The 21,251-nt window shown below is 39.0% G+C and overlaps 1 protein-coding gene across 1 annotated transcript in view; it reads right to left on the reverse strand.

Moving 5' to 3' along the window:
- Positions 1 to 2,748: 2,748 nt before the first annotated feature.
- The window catches only part of scara5 (scavenger receptor class A, member 5 (putative)), a 57,665-nt gene continuing 39,162 nt past the window's right edge, over positions 2,749 to 21,251 (reverse strand). Inside the window, exons 9-11 of the mRNA XM_076084623.1 lie at positions 16,954 to 17,010; positions 8,889 to 9,077; positions 2,749 to 2,882 (exon numbers count right to left, since the gene is read on the reverse strand). Coding sequence (XP_075940738.1) covers positions 2,749 to 2,882; positions 8,889 to 9,077; positions 16,954 to 17,010 — 380 coding nt within the window. The remainder of the gene's footprint in view (positions 2,883 to 8,888; positions 9,078 to 16,953; positions 17,011 to 21,251) is intronic.

A 21,251-nucleotide genomic window follows, 5' to 3' on the forward strand; every position in this document is an offset into this window, starting at 1 on the left:
TATTCAGCAATTTAGTGGTACAAATCAACCAAACACAAGTAAAAAAAGTGTATTTTTAAGGTAAAGTGAAGCACTGTATCAGGTATCTTCTTGACATAATCGTGTTTGATTTAGGCATTTATTTGTGTGTGTATGTTGTGAACTCCATAGCCCTTATATGTGCTATGACCAGCACAATGTAATAAAAAAAAGACACGTGTATACGCATATGTGCTTAGAGCCATTATGCCAAAGTAAAGCATAGTAAGGTCTTTGTACAACCATGTATACATTTTAAAAAATGACACATTTAAGTGGTTAAGTGCACTTTGGAATGTATTCTCACTTTCAGAGGGCATTAAGCTGCTTTACGTCTATAAAACCGAAGCACTGATCTGAGGTCAGCAGGGCCCGTAACTAATCAGGAAATCCCATCACAACAATCCATATTAACCAGCAAATTGTTAGTTTGAATTAGATTCATCTTTAAGAAAGCGTATTCCTTCCGTATTTTAATCTAAAAACTGGACAAAGCAACTGTGTTTTTACTTTTTAAAACATAAAGTATAACCCACTGTACAGTTAATCCTACATGAATATTCCCTGCATACAAAATGCAGCATCCACTGTAGTGCACCTCCCTCCAAAAGCAGCAATGTTACACATACGTAGAGGTGTTTATTGCCTCATATTTTGCCAAATAATCCGCTTCAATTTTTCATCAAAACAAAATGCATCATCTGTTCTATATCCAGTCCCGTTTGAGCTCTTGACACTGATCGTAGAATTAAAAAAAAATCGGAGTCAGTGGAAATGGCACCCATCTCCAACTGATAATCTCCTAATTTATCTGTAACTAAATGGCCTAATTGACTTTTAGTGCTCAATCTAGCCATAATATTTTATACATACGTATGCTGTTGTTGTTAGGCTGACTATTCAAAATCATAAATGTCATGGTCATGGATGCGAAAAGCTCCTGACATAAATATTTCTTAATCATATTTTGTCAATAAAGTTTGCAGTAAATACTTGACTCCGCTCACTGAGGTACAACTGTGACTCTGCCTCTCAGAAAGTTTATGGAAGTCCGATCTGCTGGCACTTATCATATGATGATGAGGAGACCGACCACTACTAAAGATGATAGTCTTCTATAAAAATACTTCATTGTTCAACATTAATGAATAGCAAAGGCCTGCTGGTATCAATACTGCGGAATAAAACATACTCAAACATATTTTCAATCAATGATATTGTTCTTGCTTCTCTGGTTAAAAGAGGAGATGACAAATAAGCCAAAATATACTGAAGGAGCTCTGGGTGTTATCTTTGGCTGTTGCTTCAGAAAGGCAGAGCTCTAAAGTAATAACTCCTCCACGGCCAAAGTGCTGACTGTGACGCCTCTACAAGATGAATGAGGGTCATCAGGACGAGACATAAAGACCTGGCTGCCACTCAGTCGTGCTGTCAGCTACACTGTCTGTGTGTGTGTCTGTGTGTGTGAGTGTGTTTTACAGTATGTCACTCAATCATGCAAACATTAGTTGGTAATTATTCAACTCTATAACCTAGTAACTTTGTAATTTCACTCCTTTTCAGTATAAACCACCTTGTGGAGTACAGAAAAAATAAACTACTGGAGATAAAAGTGTAATTTGCGAGCTGGAAAACAACAAAGCAAAGAACTCTGTACAGATGTACTGTTAGTAATAATTCTCTGGTTATAAAATGTAAAAATATTGATTAGAGGAGATTTTTAAAAATAACCAAAAAACGGCGCTACGGTAGTAATGCACATAGAAACGAAGCACGATGCCAACAAAGCCAAGGAAGAAGAAGACTGCTAGCTAGCAAACATGGACGTAAACAATGCGTGATTGAAAAATATTACAACAAATTGGCTGAGCAAAGGTTTTACGAGGAAGGAAATGCACTCCACATTTGTTAGACCTCAAGGATGCACACAATGTGCTTTGGTGAGTAACACTGAATGCAAACAGAACTTTTGTTTGTGTACATAAAACTTCACAGGCCACCTTAAAAAGTAGCTAAAAAAGGTGAAATTGTAGCCCAATTTTAGTCCAGTTTTTGACCTGCTAATCATCAAATGATTGCTTCCTAGGTAATGCTATATGATGTATAGTAAGGCAACACTGTGTATGTGTATCATCACTCAAAAGCCAATACTACATACTGTGAAGAGCAGCTGCCTGTAAATGAAGAATCAGTTTGTCAATGTCTGAGTCAGTTTCTTTATGTGCCGTTTCAGAAACTTGAAAGACGAACGAAGACTCTGGGAGGGTGAAGATGTTGGATTAGCTTCTAATCCACACCGGCGGTCAAAACAGCAAACCTGCACCCAGACGAGCCTCTGAGGGCAGATGGAGCCTTTGCAAGCTGACCTTCGGCCTTCACTGGAGACAGGTGAGCCCCGTAATTCAGTCTGATGAAGAGTCCTGTCGCGCCGTCATCCCCAGATCATGTGGTTGCTCAAAGATGCTCAAAAATGTTAGCCTTTTCCTTGCTCCCATGATTCAGTCTTGTAGCTAAAACAATCAAATGTTAAATCATGAACTTCTAAGAACGCTGCAGATTCATGCCCAACATGGAAGTTTGTCACTTTTCTTGCAGGTAAAAAACAACATACTGCTAATGTGACACCCCTGCCGATGGGAGGACGGTGTGCGCCTTGTAGCTTCCTGAAAGTTGAAGGCACTGTTTGAGGAGACGCGTGGCCGCTGCAGCGGTGTCAGGCTCGTGAGGGTTTCAGACGACGCACGTCACACCAGCATCCTCCACGTGGCCACAGTTGGTTTTGCCCCAGCCAGAAAACTTACACTGGTGGATGGTGTCTTCGGTCCCCTCGCACGCCACGTCATCCATCCAGATCAGACCAGTACCTGCACAGAAAGGAGGAAAGAATTTATACATCGTAGTGCACGAAATGGACAATTTGTTTAACTCACAGGGAAAAGTTGCAGAGAATTAAGGTGGATGCTGGGGTGGCGGTGACAAGGAGAGCTGGGCATTTCTCACATTAACCTTATATTAACCACACAAATTGAAAAAGCGTGTTCGTCGTGCTGCATAGAATCTGGTGTATCTCGTGTGGATGTAACAGTGCAGCTCGAGTTGACTGCCTGTACTGGTTTGGAGGCTTCACTCGATTATGCTGAGCCTTTTGTCTTGTTTTTGTTTAGTTTTTTGATTTCTTTTCATCTCATTTGCTTTGTTTTTCCTGTCTGGCCTGTTTTGTTCAACAACTCTGCCTTTTGTAAAGTAAAAAAACCCCAATAAATAATCAAAAACATCCAAAAATCCGAAGGGTGTAATTTTGGTTTTAGATGTGGGGGATAAAGAATGGAGAAGAACTCTGTCTGCAGGGTTTTTCTTTCAGGAAGCCCCAACAACCAATGTTGGTATCTTCATCTTCGCTTTAAACACTGCACAGCTCTTTTCATTTTACAACAGAGACATTTACTTATTTTCTAATCTTGGCTATTGTTTTTTTCTTTTATCTACAACTATGTTCATTGTAATCGTTAAGCTTCTTTCCTTCCTTCTATGTGAAAATCTACTTGGCAGAAGTTAACATAAATTTACATCTGCTTACATATAATGTTGTTCATACTGATAGCATTCCTAAAATGTGTGTATATTTCAGCAGGAAAAGACACACGGACAACCCGAAAACATACCGTTACATAAAAAATCGCATCTGGACTTCGATATTAGCGGTCCAAGTTCAGTGACGTCTGCGATGGCTCATTCATGCAAATATGATGCAACTGCAGCCAACGAGAGGGAACATGTTGGCTGCAGGAGTTTCCCACATTGTTACCACAGTAACAAAGCTGCATTGTAGCATCTATCAGCTTGTGTTCTTCTTCTCTTCTCACATTTTAAGAGCTAGTTGTAGATTCTTGGGTTTGGTGACCTTTGTGCAGTCATTTCTCAGACAGACAAATGATTCTTCACTCGTTGCTCTGCTATTTATCAAAAGGTTTCGCGGTTATATTCTTATAACCGTGAAACCTTTTAAAGGTTTTAAAGGCAAGTGTTATTAGATGCAGAGACATATCTCAGAGACAGTTGTCATCCTTGTGTGTATACAAGTCTTCGGATCGAGACAGCAAGTACTCCTCACAGAATTGTTGATCAGATAATATTGTATCCGGTAATAAAATACACAGTTCCAGCTGGTAAGCAAAGCTTTTGGCCGTATTGATTCCCTATAAAACCTTGGTTCCTGTTTGTAGAACTGGAACTCACTGGAGGGTTTCTGGAAAGTCCCTTCAGTTTTGCAAAACATCTTTCGAGGCTCGGAGGAGATGGTGCTCAGCTGTGAGGGAATAAGAGTGCTGATAATGCAGTTTGAGGACACATGACTAAAAGGATAAGGTAGGTGAGAAGAGAGGCCGACTCATCAGTAATGCCCTGAAAGCAACATCTGGAGTCTTGTAACCGTCACCTCTGCTGCTCTGCTCTATGTCACAACTGTTTATCACTCGGGCTGTACTGAGCTCTCAGTGAGGGATTCAAACTAATTGTAGTGCTCAGAAAAAATGAGATAGAGAAGTGAAACATACAATGTAAAAAACACGATGTTGGCTAAGTCACGGACGAGGAAGATAAAAAGCACAAAAATCTAAATTCAATGTGGAATTAATGCCTATTTAATGTGTAAACTGTGCAGTTTTTTTAGGCTCTCTTGTATTTGTATTTGTATACAGTGTTTATTCTTATGTACAGGTCTCATAAAAAGATCAAGAACATGTAAATAAGAGATGTGATTTAAAATCCAACACATAAACTATCAACAGATTAGCAAAGAGAATCTCTGTTGGCTTTAACTTTGAGGTGTAAATGTGTGTCATTACATGGCTTTTATGCCCATATCACTGCAATTCAAATGAATGAAAATCATATCACCACAACACCCTGCTCCATATGTCGTTTGAAAAGCCTGGAAGATAAATCAATCCAAAAATTGTCTCGACAAGCTCGAGTGTCTGTTGTGAAAGACTCATAATATAATTCAAAAGATAATTCACTGCACTAATAAGTCAAACTGTGTATTTCTTTCTGCACCACATTAACCCCATGCAGACATATCAGAGATGTTTCATGCAAAGAGAGAAATGTTTTGACTGTTCAGACAGCTCGTCCTTCCACTTAAATTGTGTTGTTACAGTAAGTCTTTGTTACACTAAAGTCTTAGTCAGTTGCAAAAACACATTCAGCTCTGGTGCCACATTGAGCGGATACTTGATTGCATTTGTGTTATTGTGTTTGAAAGACTGACTGTATATGTTCCCTAAAAATGCTAACAAGTAAGGAACGGATTTATTTCCAGTTCTGCCAGTTTCAACTTGTCCTGTTTGTGCTTTTAACCACATTAGAGTTCAAAGAAAGAAGAAAACGTGGACACATAATCTGCCTGCTGAAACCACGACAAACAAAATGTAAGTTGAATCGAGTCAATTCTATTTACATAGACCAAAATCCCAAATCTAAAATGTGCTTTGAAGGGATTTACAATATGTACAACACATGGCACTCTCTATCCTTAGACCCTCAATTTAATTAACAACAAAATAAACAAAAATGAAATAAAAGCTCTTCCAGGACAAGGAGATGCAAATTATTTCTTTTGTACACAAACAACTTCTGTAAAATCTGATCAAAATGTTGCATTTAAAGGCTCATTTCTGCAAATAAACAGCAAAAATCGACATCTCAGTCAACCCATATTCTTCCAGCATTCCTGCTTTGCTTCACAACTAAACATAACAGAAGAGAAACTGGCTGTAGATTTGACATCTTCAAAGCAGCAGGAAGCAGCAGGCGCACGTGTCTCCATGAAGGCGTGCACAGGATGGAAATGAGGTATGCACTGCGGAGAACATGAGCCCCAGCTGTTCAGCCGCTGTGCCTTCTCAGGGTTTGCATTAATGGACACGGACCTTTACACTGTTTATTCTGGATCTCAACACACTTTTACTGCACTGTCTGCAGGCCGGGGGGTCAGGCCGCTCGCACCAAACTTATGACACTTCTCACAAATAAGTGTTGAATCCCCAAAAACATCCATCTGTTTGGGGTTTTAAAGGAACACCCGCAGGCATGATTTATAAGAGAGTCACTCAATTTTACAATGATTGGAAAGATTAAAAGGCTGTTTGAATAAATGTGCTAAAAAAAAAAGAAAACAACCCTAGAAGTCCTGGACTTTGTTTAATTAAGAGCACTTTTTCTAACCTCGGTAAGTCTCCTTGATTGCTGATGTCTGTGTCTTCTCACTGATTATAAGGTCGAACAAGCAACTGATCTTCTGTTTCTCGTCATGGGAGCTAGAAACCACTGTTCACCGATGCAAAGAAAGCAACTATTCTTCATACATGTTGACAGTCTATCCATAATTGTGTCATCTTGATGGTGTATATTGTAATTTTACTATGTTGGTTTATTCTGTACACACACAATCTATTGGTTTGTATTGGTTTCTGATTTCTTTCCGTTTTTACAATAAAGTTTTTGTGTGTTTTGTTTTCTTGCATTAATCGAGGGTCAAAGGACAGAGGTGTTGTAAATTGTACAGATCATAAAACCCCATAAAGCAAATTTGTGATTTGTGATACTGTGGCTAATTAAATAAACAAAACAAAAGAAGATGAAACATCATCTCAAGCGACCCCAAAAAATCATGATTACATGGTTAAGATTCAAATTTTGTATCACACAATCTTCCTCAGCAGACGAAGTTAGCCTGTGTCGTCATCAAATATATTGTCAATTTTCAAATTGACATTTTTTCTGAGCACTTCAAGGACTTTCCATTCATGTTGGCTTCAAAGTAGGATGTAAAAATCATTACAGTAGTTGACAAAACAATCTCACCACAAAATAAAAACATTGAACATCTAGGAACGATTGTGTGATACTGTCAAAAAGCTCCAAAGAAGCTACTAAATAGAGCTTTAAAAGTGACCACTTTCCACATATATGATCCCATATGTTTAAATGTCATGCTTCATATATTATTAAAAAGCACAGACAGGATTGCCAGATATCTGAGGCATCGTTTTATGGTTTGGTTTACTTAAAACACAAGAATAACAATTTGTGCTTGTTTGCTTTTTTTGGTTTCTTTTGGCTATAAGTGAGATTATAAATACACTCTCTCTTGCATCTCTGGTGGACTGCTGAGGGATCTTATATGCATTGCAATCATTTGAAATGTGTCTATTATTTAGTTTGGGTATTTATTATTGCAATCCTGATTCTTTTTATTTGCCTCATGGGGCGACTGGAGCTCAGTTTGTACAGCAGCTCTGCCATTAATAGCATTGTCGGTGTCTTGAACCCCAAATTGCTTCCAAAGTTGCTTTTGACCAATGTGTCTGTCAAATGCAGCCATGGCATGTACAAATAAATATTTCATAGAAAATGAAATTTAATTTATCCAACAGTTAGAGGCCAATCTGTGTCTAAGAAATAACGTGAAAGCCTTAAAAGATGCTCTGATTATAAAAAGTTAAAGGTGATTGTCTCATCTGAAAAGATGTATTTGAATTGCAGATCGTTTTAAATTGGATCCAGCCGTGATGTTAGTCACTGCTGTGGAGGTTGTCCCCCGGATCAAACGCATGTTTTGCCCCAATTTTCCAGACTTATTGGTAACAACTCTGCAGAGACTCGGAATGATGTAAGGCCGACTTGGTGAATGAAATAAAATGGAGAGGGAGAGAGAGAGACAGACAGAAACAAAGAGCGAGAAAGCGAGAGAGATGGATATGACCCCTGAGACTCTTTCTTGACGACATCTGGCTCGCAAAACTTTCCCCATAAAACCTTAATATTAATCCCTGCAGCATTTTAGGGCATTGTTACTGTAGGTAAAACCAGGCAACAGCAAAATAACAAAAAATGCAGAGTTCGTAAAAAATCAGAACTACTACCATCAGTAAACTTCATCATGGATACGTGCTGTGGGCAATTTCTTTTTTACTTATTTCCTGTCTCGATTGAGATTTTCTTTATTCCATAAAATGACCATGACTCATAAAGAATGAGCTTAAAGGGAGAGTACCTTCAAACTAATAATCAAAATATCCTCTATTCTTTCTTGCCTTACTGTAGTTAATACTGGTGTTTACTTTTAATACAGCTGATGCATTCACTAAATCTGTTTTTTGATTAACTACTTAGCATCCAGAGACCGTTTGGTTTCTGCTTCTATCTACAGAATCTTCCCTGAGATAGATGTTTGCAGATGACATCTTTTTCTTGTAGGCAAGTACAGTCTTGAGGTCATAAAGTTTGGGCAGTGCATCGCAGACATCTTTGCAGACATGAGCAGTATAAAATGTATGTTTCATGGACTCTCATGGATCCTTGCAACTATGCGGACATGTAATGCCTTAATGCAAATGTGAGAAGGGGCGGTTGTTTTCCCAAACAGCACTTTTTACTGAAAGAATTAACAAAATTAACATAATTGTGATGTTGTTTAAACTGAAAACAAACGAAAAGAAAGAGCAGACAATCACTACCCTCACTTTGAGTTGCATTTTGTGCATGAAAAATACTATATAAATACAGTTTGATATCATTACATTATGTTTATTCAATGCCCGTGCTTGCATACTGTTTATCTTGAGGGTTTGAGTTTGGACTCCGCATGAATGAGTCACATCTTGGATGATGAGGCTGAATGGTAAATAGACTATATACAGTATACTGGACAGTTTATCAGCTGTTGCTGGACAGCTAACTAAGCTAATGTTAGCTTTGTGAGTTAGGTGAATAGAATAAACTAGATTCCTTTCTGAGGTGGTTCAAATACAAACTTGATGGCAGGAAAACAACAGCTTGTATATGTTTGAGTGTCGGCCATCGCATACCGTGTCCGAAGCGTCCGGTCTTATGGACCTCAGCGACTCCTCGGTATCCCAGCATCGTGCACACCACGTCCCCATCTTTTTTGTCCCAGACGTCGTCACACACCGTCCCCCAGCGCCGTTCATGGAAAACCTCCACACGACCTTCGTGAGGGCCTGACCCGTTCACTAGCCGCACCAGGGTCTCGTCCACTGCAACACACACAAGCCTACATTAACATAAGGATCTGTATGCAATGTGAAGTTTTGCAATATGTATGCAAATACACATGAACTAGCGTTTAAATACACATTTGCTTCTACGATCAAATGTGTTCGTAGGCAGTTTATTGGATCCTTCAAGCGATAAAAGGTTTGTAGCGAACAGCATCATGCTCCTTAGTGTGCAGAAAATGAAGTCTTTATTATTTATTATATTTAAAGAACACATGACTCTCTTCATCCGGCACTTGTTGGCATGACTTTGAACTCAAAGTCAGGATATTTTCATTGCGAGTTGAATGAATCCTTGTAAATCAAACCAATATGACAACAAGCGGAGATGAAGGTTGTTTCCAACATGCTGCAGCAGAAGTTTTTTTATCCAGAAACCACATAAATAGTCTTTGATTCAAAAAGTAAAATATATAAAATGATTCCCATGTGAAGTCACTTTTTTCTTTCTTCCTGTTATGTAAAAAGTTGGGGGTTATAGAATTTGGAACTGGACGTTCCGTCCAAAAATGTATTTTTTCTGCGATTGCTGACCATCATCTGAACATAATGCTCTATAGTCTGGCAATAATCACTGGAGTTTGACAGAGTACCGTATGAAGGATTTTCAAATCCACAACTTCGGTCTTTGAAACTTCATGCATCTGTAAACAAACAAAGTAAACAAAACTCCAGCAAGTCTCTAGTCCCAGTTACGAAATAGTCGTAGATGCAGAACTTCTTTTCTTTTCTCCACTTTTTGTTTTGGTTCATGAAACAAGATATTACATGTTTTTGGTGAAGTCGTAGCTCCATATTTACTCAGCAAACACTAGAGTGGCATTCATCTTCTCATCGCACTCTCTGTAAGAAAAGGAATACGCTTATTTCCCACATTGCAGAACTATTTCTCTAAATAAGTAGATACACTTAACCCCAAAATTGCTCCCGTAGCTGTGCCTACGGTGAATGTGATAGAATCTGAATTGTAAGTCGCTTTGGATAAAAGTGTCTGCTAATGTAATGTCATACACATTTGACAAATACCTGATTTTTAACACAATATATATCAGGGTATTAAAAAAACTAATACAAATTCAGGGTTGGAGTGCCTTGCTCAACAACTTGTATAGAGGAACGTATAACATTATAAACACATTGAAGTGTGTGTGTGTGTGTGTGTGTGTGCATGTTTACCTTTCTTTCTCATTTTCTCTCTGCGCTCTCAAAGGTGATAAATCAAGTCAATTATACGGCATAGTTTTAGGAATACGAGATGTACATTGGATCAATAAAGCCTCAGCTAACACAAACACACTCACTCACACACACTATCCTCTGTGTTAAGACATGCTCACTGACCGAGACTGTTGCAAAAGTGCTGGAGAGTAAACCCAGACACATTATCTGGACAGGATATTAGTCTCATCAGACCATCATAAATTCTAACTGTGTACCATTTAACTCTGATTAGACAGTCAAGTAGTTTGCACCCACTAGCCCATCATAATTTAATACCTACCATAACATCACACAATCATATCTGCTGCGCATATTTGTATCACATTCTTGCAGAAAACCAGCAAATTGAAACCAGAAATTATGTGTACTTTCAACCTCCTGTTGCTCTTTTTTCCTCGACAGACCCAAAGTGACTGAAAGAGCGGAAAGCAACGAGTGCTAGAATAGCAGATATTAGTTTTCAACAAAGAATGAGTAATTGAGTACTCAATTACCTGAAACAGATGTCGAAACTATTTGTTCTCTCGTCAAACACAAAACAGTCCCTCTTTTCTAAATTCCTATTAAGTTGGGTAAAACCTGGAAGACTCTGCGCTGGCATGAAGATGAAGAAGTATCACAGTTATTGATACATTTTATGATGGTTATACTCTTGAACAGGATACTTTACTTTTAAATGTCATTAAATCAACCACCAGACAGAAATCTGCTCCAATGGCAGCAGAAAAAAACCTTTTTTTCACACATGTGATGCATATTTTTTTGCTAATGGTAATTTATAGCTTTGGTGGTGTAGATTTACCCTCAATTATAGTCTTCTAGTCACTGAGAAACACAATTAAATTAGCTGCCTTTTATCTTTTTTTGGTTCAGGAGGAATGGGATACAGACAAACACAGTATAGTTATTTTTATTATCAGCTGAATTGATTGAATTAGTGTTAATATTGGATTTTATTTAGATTGCAGCTAATTTTTGACACTTCTTTGGAAGGAAGGAGGTATCTTAAAGATCAGAAATCAACAAAACCACTTACTCTATACTCATCTTTTCCAGAGAGTCTGGGAAGAAGATGAGGAGGAAGAGGAACAAGAGGAAAGGTTCTGAGTGGACGCAGCACATTGTTAACAAGATAGTTATGTTTTCTAAACACAACTGGTTATCATAAAAAAAAAATCAACATGTTAAAACCACAAATTTCACTTTTGGATTAAAATAATAAGACTTTAACTTACAACTAAGACCTTAAGTTTATGTAGTTAATGACTTTTACTGAGTCATAAAGCTTGTGCACAATAACGCGTGGGAGAGTGAAGTTAGCAATCCAAACAAATACTTCTTCAAGTAATAATGCATAAAAAGAATCAAGAACCCTGGTGTCTATATCCTATATCCTGCCTCTTTACAGTCGGACAGCTCTCATGTTCACTTTAGACAGCCAACAAAGTGGTTCACCATGAACTCACTAATTTGGACAACAAGCCTGTTGTTCATGTGCATGAGCTATAATGACCAGAGAAAATTAGACCAGCCAGCTCCAAGTGTTGAGGGTCGTCCAAGTGGTTCAAGCCTCAGAGGCCGGGGGGAGCTACAGCACCAGACTGTCGATACCTGAAGAAGGCCAGAACAGGGAGTGATCGCCTATTACTAATGTCTATCTGGCAGGCAGGAAGGGTCTGCACGGAGCAGGACCGAATGGCTTCAGGACAACAGTTAACCAGCTACAGCTGTTCAGAATATGTCCTTCTTATTGTTGTCTTTCACAATGTTAGCTCTTCTAGTGTCTTTTATGTTTTCTTCTCTTTACACCTCTTCCTGTTTAGCGCCATTTGTTTGCTTCTAATTAGATTTTCTTGGCCAGCCTTGCCAGCACTCTCACAAATTAGCGTACCATACAAGCACATTTTAAAAAAACAGTGTGTGCCTCTCATGTGGTCTTTGTTTTACATTCTAAAGTATTAGTTTGTCATTTTTGGAAATACCCTGATTTACTTTTCAGCCAAGTGAAAGGTTATAATGTATTTAAAAGTACTTAAAAATCTCTGAGTTTCTTCAAAATGTATTCTCAAAAGTTTGAGAGGCTCCTAATGGATTTGCAATGGATGCAACGATATGTGATACTTGATGCAGCATGACTTTTAAAAGAAGCGATGACTATAATAGTGTTTATCAATGAGGTGCCTTTGACCTGAATACTACTGTGATATGTTAAATGGAATGGCTTGACGATTTGAGAAAAATGCTTTACCTTCTTGCTGAGAATTAGATGAAAAGATTGATACCACTCTCATATCTGTTTGGTAAATATAAGGCTTCAGCCAGAAACCGGTTAGCCTAGCTTAGCATAAAGACTAAGAGTTAGCCTGGCTCTATCCGCTGACAAAAGCAGCCTGGAAACACCACTAAAGCTCACTCAAATGAAGATCATGTAGAAGACGATGAAAGTGGTGCTGGGTATCGCCACAGATTTCCCAATTATATTAAGTATCGATTCAATTATGGATATTTCAGTTACAATACAATTATTTTATTGTTGAGTTGTGGTATTTCCACAATATTTCACTTCAATTTGGCACATCTTTTGTCCAGCTTTTCTCTGTCTTCATAGCTTTTAAGTATAAATTGCAACCAGACATTTGCCTTCAATCTTGGCGGTGACTCCCGTTGTAGCAACTGTAGCAACTGAGGTTCGCTACAGTCTCGCACATTGCCAGATCTCGCAGCAATAACCAGAACCAGAAGCTCGCCGAGCAGGACCAACAGGTTGAAACGATATTGGATCATTCAAATGGATATCGATTTGAATATTTTAAACACAGCCGTAGATGAATCTGATTCTGCAGATAAAATTAAAAATGACAAATTAAAGACTGACTTCACTGTTTTAAAGTGTTCTCAGCATCAGTATTTCTGCATGTGTGTTTGGTTAGCTGTGGTTGCAAATTAGAAATTAATAAAATTAGAACACTGTGGGGGAACCGGGTCGTTCTCTTCCCGCAAACAGATAATTGAATGCAGAAAATAAAAAGGACATAATAATACCTGGAGAACTGAAGAGTAGAAGATAAACATGTATTGACTAATCTCTGATAATGGTCCTCGGTACTGATGTTGGAGTGTGACACTAAGGAGAGCGTTTAGCTTGAAGTCAAATAGAAATAATAACACCGTGTTTTCATGAGTCCCAAGCAGAAATCATTTATGTCTGGATCCCTGTAGCTGCACAGGTCCATTGTAAAAACAGCCTGTCAAGCGTTGGACCCTCGAGATCAAACTACAAGCTGAAGGTAAGAGCTGTGTATGCGTGTGTGGTTGTGTGTGTACGCATCACTTCCAATTACTCTTGTAATACGTCAACTGTCAAGAGAAAAATACACACAATGCCCCAAAAATGAAAAAATTGGTGTTTTGTTACAAATTACATACACATAGGAAAACGTTTTTGAGGAATTATAATAGGGAAATTGTTGGACTTTAGCCTCAACTAATGTCAGACGTATTTCATGGCATACCCTGAAAATGTAAACTAAGTGATACAGAACAGTTCATGATATTCTTATCCCTTTCTGCAGGGAACCATTGAAAGATTCACAACTTTGCGAATGGATTCAAGTGTGTATATCTGCACTAACATAAGCCACCATCTTTAGCAAGTCCAGCTAAGTAGCTTACACCAGTGGTACATCCAGGCCACCTTAGGTGTATTAGTTTGAGGGGGTACAGGTTTCCTCACATTGTTGATACTTTATTAAGCTAATGTTAGTGGCTCTGTCCTGCTCTATAGATGTATTGTATGCTTCTTGAGACGCAGCACATGCTGTCTTTTTTCTTGCCGTCAAGGTTCACGCAAGAGCTGAAGATTGTGATCCTTTCGGTGACATAACGTCCTGTGTGGCAGGTTCATATTGTGTCAACAGCCAACATGTGTGGATGAACGTCCTTTGTCCCACAGACAAACCTTCGGTGGTTTTGGGTCACTCGTTCTGGTAAGTGATCGTATGCAGTGCGTATGCTTTGAAGTGTAAAAAGATCTGAGTCATGCATCAAACGATAAGTCAGCCACATGAGGTTTGTGACAAGAACAGTGAGGCTGTGATTGGATATTTCTGACAGCCAGCAGCATGTGGTGTCAGTCTGCCTTTCTTTCTCTGAAACCTCAAAGATTGGTGTCTTGTAAATGAAGTGAGGAAAGAATTGATCTTTGACGTTTCTTTAACGGGCAGAAAAAGCGTATTCAGATGGGCGGGGGTTCATGTCTATTTGACGGGAACTCCACCACATCGCTCATCGCATGGAGAAAAAAACACACTGATGTAGAAGGTAGAACAACATTTGTGGCAAAAAAAAGAGAAATGTCTGTGGTTTTGCGGGTCATTAATGTTTTGTTTTCTTTCTACCAGGTTGGTGGTTTTGTAAGAGGTTCCAGCTCACTCTCACAGGACGTACGTATATATGTATAATGGTTTTCAAGTCCTTTTGATGTACACTAAGCCATGTGGTTCTTCATCGAGTGTCGGAAACCGTGAGATTACGGTGAAAAGAAAAGCAGATCCTTTAAACTTCCCACAGCTCTTTGCAAAGGATATCAGGTGTGGCAGAGATCTGTGAGGCCCATAAAGTCATCAGCTCGTAAATTTCTGAACTTCTTTTGCCAATTTTGGATTATGTACACTGATATATGTGCTTGTATTACAGCAGTGTTTCATTACTGCGTGGCCGTTAAGGGTAGAATATTTATATAATTTATCAACAGTGTTTATTTGATTATTCGTGTGTTTTTATATTTTCCAGACATTTATTGTAAAATCAACGTTTTAAAAATGTTTAAATCTCCATCCTAAAATTTGGAATCTCTTGTTGAATGAACATATTTTAAATGCAGTCAGTTGACAATGTCTGTAAATGTAGCTAGCTTCTCTTATGTTTGTGCCTCTCATGTATTGCCACTACTGTACATTTCAGTCAAAGAGATTCAGCATCCAGTGTTACAATAAAATCGTTAGTCAAAATGTTTTGGGAGAACCAAGAGGGTTCAAAGACTCTTTTAACCATCTGCATACCATCCAACATATCTCATTCCTTAATTTGAACAACATGAACCAAAATGTAATCATGTATTATCTGTTATATTGGTATATATTGATCTTTCTTTCTGATATTTTACATTTTCAAAACAACCTATGATAACTGGTGATAACTGAGAAATGGGTTAAAAATGTTTCTTACTGTGCACCAACTGGAATTCTTTTTTCATCCAGATGTTTAGAAGAGTCTTTGAGGATTGGCTATGTGTTGTTCAAAGATCGCCTGGTATACGATTTTATTTTAGGTCAATTAGATGCTTATAATTGTGACTCTAACATAATGTTTAGTACACAAGAGGCATACATTGAAGCTACCACTCCACCACTACAGAAATTTAGCAGATGTCTGAAATAGTTAAGATGTAGATTAAACAGAGTAATACGATCTGATGTGGCTGTTGTTTACATGAAGATACGATCACTTATAATGCATCCTAACGGCTCAGGGTAATGCTTTCTGCAATAAACATCTTATACATTTATCTGTTTATGTCTCATCTTTCTTTGCAGTATCTGATCACAATGTTCTGCTGCGACAAAATTGAGAATAAAAACTTTTCTAATGATGTTCACATACAAACATTTTAGTGGGAGAAGAAGAATATAAAAGAATATAAAACAGTGTCACTGGAATTGAAACATTGTAACATAAGCTGGTACAACTTGGTTTTCCGCAAAAGAGTCTATAAAACACTTCATTTTAGTGTTGAATCCTTTAGCAGACCATGTTCTCTTTACTGTTGAACCACATTGGATTAACTGCCTCTGTACTAGTCTGTCTGCAAGCAGCACATTGATGAAGTCACACACAAAAAAAGAGAGAATTGGAGTTCCTTAAGTCTCTGGTAATCTAAGTCCAGGGACTACTTTTCAAGGAACTAAAAGGTTCCTTCAGCCCATTGTTGTCTGCGTTTCAATTGAGACCTAAAAATCTGGAGACTGAGGAGGGCTGCTGGTGGTCACACTTTTGAATCTAACAGTAGTGAGAGCGAAATTAACTTTTTACTAAATATTTGTATATATGTGTTTGTAGCACGAAGAAGTTACAACTAACTTGTGCAACCCCGTGTTTTACAATGACAAACAAATTAACCTTGGACTAGAATTGTATAAAAGTGACATTAAACTATTCCTCATTTATGCTGGGGACCCTGAAAGATCCCTTCAAAGGACCCTGAAAGACCCCTTCAAAGGACCCTGGAAGATCCCAAACCCAGGTGAATGGTTGAAAAGTTACTCAAAAGCAATGTTCATACATTAGTTTGAGCAGTTACATTACTCTATTTTATTTGTTCAAACAGGTGGAACAAGGACAATCTGACCTCACAATTATCTCATGACATTGCCAGAATCCAGCTGCCATGCAATGTATGACATATATTATTAACCAGGACGGACTGCGGAGGAACAACCACTATACAACCTTATGTTTGCAGGACAACAAATATGTTGTCCTGCCGATATCGGTGCAATAACAGAAAACATCCATTAGCTGTTTGTCACTTCTTTCTTCACACCTTTACACTGTTAACCCACATATCAGCTCTTACCCGTTTTCTCCCCTTGATCCCCTTTCTCCCCCTTCGAACCTCTTTCTCCTCTGTCACCTGAGGACAGACAGAAAAACAGGAAATCAGACAGACTTTACAGGACAAGACATAAAATCTGAGCTGGTAAAACAGAACTCTCAATCTTGGACAAACATTAAACTTGACCTTTACTTTGTAGATGCCGACTGTTTCTCGACTCTTCACAATCGAATTGGACTTGTGAGAGCAAATGTTCTTGTGTCATGCTTTAGTTTCGTTTAGCTTTAGTTTTAGTTAGAAATAGGGGGCAGCATTTCACCTCTTCTACAATCTAAATATACAGTCATCAGTTATAAAAAAAAACCAACTAACAGCAGGGCAAGAACATACAACATTCAACCAAACTGCCGAGAGCAGGTCAGAGTTACACTGCTATTTTATAATCTTCAAGTATAGCGTCAGCGTATCGTTCCGTTAGCCATCTGTGTGTTTGTGCCACTAACCGGGGCTGTATGGTCAGTGTATACTTTGTTTGTTTATTGGATTAAATTCCAAGTGGCAGAAACGAGTAAACAACCCGCACCTTCGTCCCGTGACAGTCCTCCCCCCGATCAGGAGACCACCCCGCCAGAGGAGAGCGGTCGGCACTAAGAAGCTCTGGGAGACAGACACCCAGTCAGCAGCCGAAGCAACTCGAATTCACCCAGCACAAACCCCAGCGCCGAGAGGCACAGTGGGCTGGTGGGGCACTGTGTAACGGCAGCAACAGAAAGTTTGCTCATCCTGTGAGGAGTCGGGGCAGTCCCCCCAGGTTCAGAACCCCGGTTCTGGGGTTTACACTGGCTGAATTTGAGCTAACTGCTAACTGGGGGTACGTCTCCAGGAGCTAGGGTTAGGATTAGGCCGCATTCACTACTCGGAAACAGCTTCCGGGCGGTGGCGAGGACAAGGGAAAGGTGTGAGTCGTTTTCTAGTTTCTGCCACTTTGGCTTTATTCCAATAAAGATATTATATTATACAACACACAACTCACACACAGTGACTCACTATCACCTCTCCGGGTACAAATGGTTTCACAAGACAGGACATGCCAGGGCTAGTTGGTTAGCATGCTCATTTCAGTAGATTTCTCTGAAACACAAATCCATAGACGTCTTTGACGTAACGGCAACACTATCACGACTAAAATTCTGTTGATAATGTTAGTACATTTTTTATGTTTTAAACAAAAATTGTGGCCAGATCTCACACATTGGACCTTTCATGAAAGAATACCAACAATGGTCGACCGATGAATAGGTCGACCATTGTTGGTTGAACTCATAACCAAAACCAATGATGTGTAACTTCTACAGACAGTGGCAACCACAACATAGCACACATGGGGGCAGAAATGTGAAATAAGACAGAAACAGCTTAACCGTCGACAGGTTTAGATTTAAAAACCTTTCCTCCACCTCATACCCATTTCCTCTCCTTTGTATATTTTTTTTGCAAAAGCCTCAAAAAGAGATTCTGCCCTGTAATCTTGCCTTGTGATATAATCATGAAATGTGAAAAATGAGAGGACACCAGGCCTCCGTCCGGTTCTTAATTTACCTCTCAAAGTTGTGGTTAAATGTTGTTTTTATGTGAGGTGAATGAGGTCGAAATGGAGGAAGCAGAAAAAGAGTGGACAGAAGTAGAGCTGAAATAAAGGTACCAGTGTCAAGATCATTTCTTGGAGCGTCTTTACAGTGGAGATGTTTGAATGTTGAAAAACAGATCAATCAATGTGAGGAGAAAATCCTCTCATTTGTGGTTTCTGCAAAATCACAGTATGTTCAAGCACGACACCTCCCTCCAATCATCATCTTGGATACGTCTGTTTCTCGTTTGTTTTCGTTTCAAAATATGATTCTATTTCAAACTTGGGGAATAACCTCCAAAGCAGGAGAGAGAGAGAGTCTGTTTCAGTGCCATTCGTTGCTAATTTTCAGCCATGAGGTTTGAAACCACAAGTCTGTTTTTGCCATGAAGCTATAAGAGGATCAGCTTCAAGTCGGCATTTATCCCACCCTTAATTTGAATCCTTATTTCACATCCCAGACCACAGGGGCAACTGCCAGGCGAGGTGACACTCTGTCCCATGTGTTCCTGTATGTGTGTGTCCATGTCTGAGTAGTGTATCTAACACCACACCCTGCCTGTAACGGGCCTCAGCTTTTAGTGTCACCTCCATCTTGACCACATCCTTAACAACTAAATAACAGGAAAAACCAAACACACTGGTAATCTACTGCTAAGCCACAAGAGACAACAGAGGCATTTGATTTCAAACTGTATTAACAATAAATAAAATTACTTTGTTTTGGTTTCACAGCTGGCAAAATAACTGTATTGTTTAGTCTCAGCACACAAATTTATTTTTCAGCTGTAGCAGGCCGCTGTTATTATTATTAGTGAACATTATCAATAATCCCACTGTTTCTGAGACGTTGGTGGAGACCAAAACAGAGTTAAAATGCAAGTGAATATTGGACGTATCAGGTTGCCAAAACCAGAACTCCAAACACCTAGATAAATATATTTCTGGGCTGTGTGTCTGCCAGCTCGGTGTGGAGTTTTACTTTCCCACGGGCCAAAAGAATAATCAATCCAGCTTTAGACATCAAGAAATGACGGACAATATTTTGGCAAACTTGTTCACTTCAGCTGATCTGTGGCGCTTTACAACCAAAGAAATAGCCAACACCTAATGCACTCTCTGCTCAGTCTATCCACCATTCATCTATAAAAAAGAAACCACGAAGCTTCCCAGTGCTGCTTTAACAAGCTTTCAGTATCCACAGCTGAGCAACTGCCTTCCGCCGAGGCCCCGTTCACACCAGAAAGTCTACAAACTCTTCACCCTTCGCTGGTTTGTTAAACCCAACCAGACCCCAGATGGGTGGAAGCACAGACAGACATTGTTGTAAACTGCCAGAGTGTAGATGTCCAAACATCCCCAAAGAACCTTGTTTTCTTCATTTTCTCTCCATTTTTCTCGAAAAATACTAATTTGTGTGGTGTTTTCAAATCTTTACATAATTGACTTGTCAACCAAACAATGCCGCCAGTACCAGAGCTTTCTAAGGGTGCTACTCTTTTCATGCTTGCTCAGCCATGGTGGCTTTTGCTGTCTGAGCTAACCTTTTCACTCCAAACAAATCAGAGGCCTGTTACACCAAATTTAAACATGCAAGCTGTGATTTACAACAGAAGAACATTTCTTCTTGCTTATTTTTTTCATTTCACAAACACCATACACGAGTGACAATCACTTGCTGTAACAGGCCCCTGATGTATACATGAAATCTGTATAATGATACTTTTTTTTTCCAGTAAAAAGCTAAAAAAACACTGGTTGTGTGACGAAGCCATTAAGGTTTATATTTTATTGAATCCAGTTTCCTTTTCATTGCACTAATTCGTTTATTTTTTACAATTTCTTGTCCAATACTGTTTCATAATTTCTTCCAGTTAAGACTTTAAAGGCCAAGTGCTTGTCTTCAACATTCATTGAAAGCCCACTGCATAGCTGTGCACCTACACACATAGTACGGGCAGGACAGTTATAGCAGCAAAAGGCACATGTTTCCCTCTAAAAAGAATCAAATCTAGGGTGGAGTCTGGTGCAGTGTTGAGCCACGTGCTCACACAAAAGACAACAGATCAGCCTGGTCCAAGGTTTTGAGAGCTGCTGGCCAGAACAGGGAGAGTGGGACTCAAACACTGGATGTTTCAGCCAAATCCAACTCTCTGATCAGCAACAGCTGTTGGCAAACACACACAACCACATATATATATGTATATATATATATATACTGTATGTTTCCGAGTGTGTTTTTGTTATTGTTGGCTCTGTCCAGCTGGTGATGCCGGAGTGGAAACATTGACACCCTGGGGGTTTATGTAGATATAGACTGGTGTGGATAAATGGATACATAGATGGATCAGTGGATGGAAGAAAAGGGAAGAGAGAGAGAAACAGAAATTGAGGTCATTGAGTCTGTTCAAAATATTTTCAATTCCAAAAGTTGGCATCTTATACTCATGTCTACTTAGAAAATTTGAACGCTCATGTCAAAGAAATATATATTTATCGGGTGCAATGGAAAACTACTGGATATACAGAATGGTGAACAATTTCCTGATTTTCTCTCACAATGCATAATAGTATATTCAGCTGTTTTGCTCGGCTATTAAATGCTCCTTATGGAATTTGTATCATATATAAGAATTATTGGCTTACTTAAACTCCTAAAGAGGCAGTGGGCTTTCTAGAAAAGCATATGGGT

The sequence above is a fragment of the Anarhichas minor genome, unplaced genomic scaffold (assembly GCF_050575085.1).
Source record: "Anarhichas minor isolate MPS153535 unplaced genomic scaffold, ASM5057508v1 ptg000136l, whole genome shotgun sequence".
In the NCBI taxonomy this organism is placed as follows: Eukaryota; Metazoa; Chordata; class Actinopteri; order Perciformes; family Anarhichadidae; genus Anarhichas; species Anarhichas minor.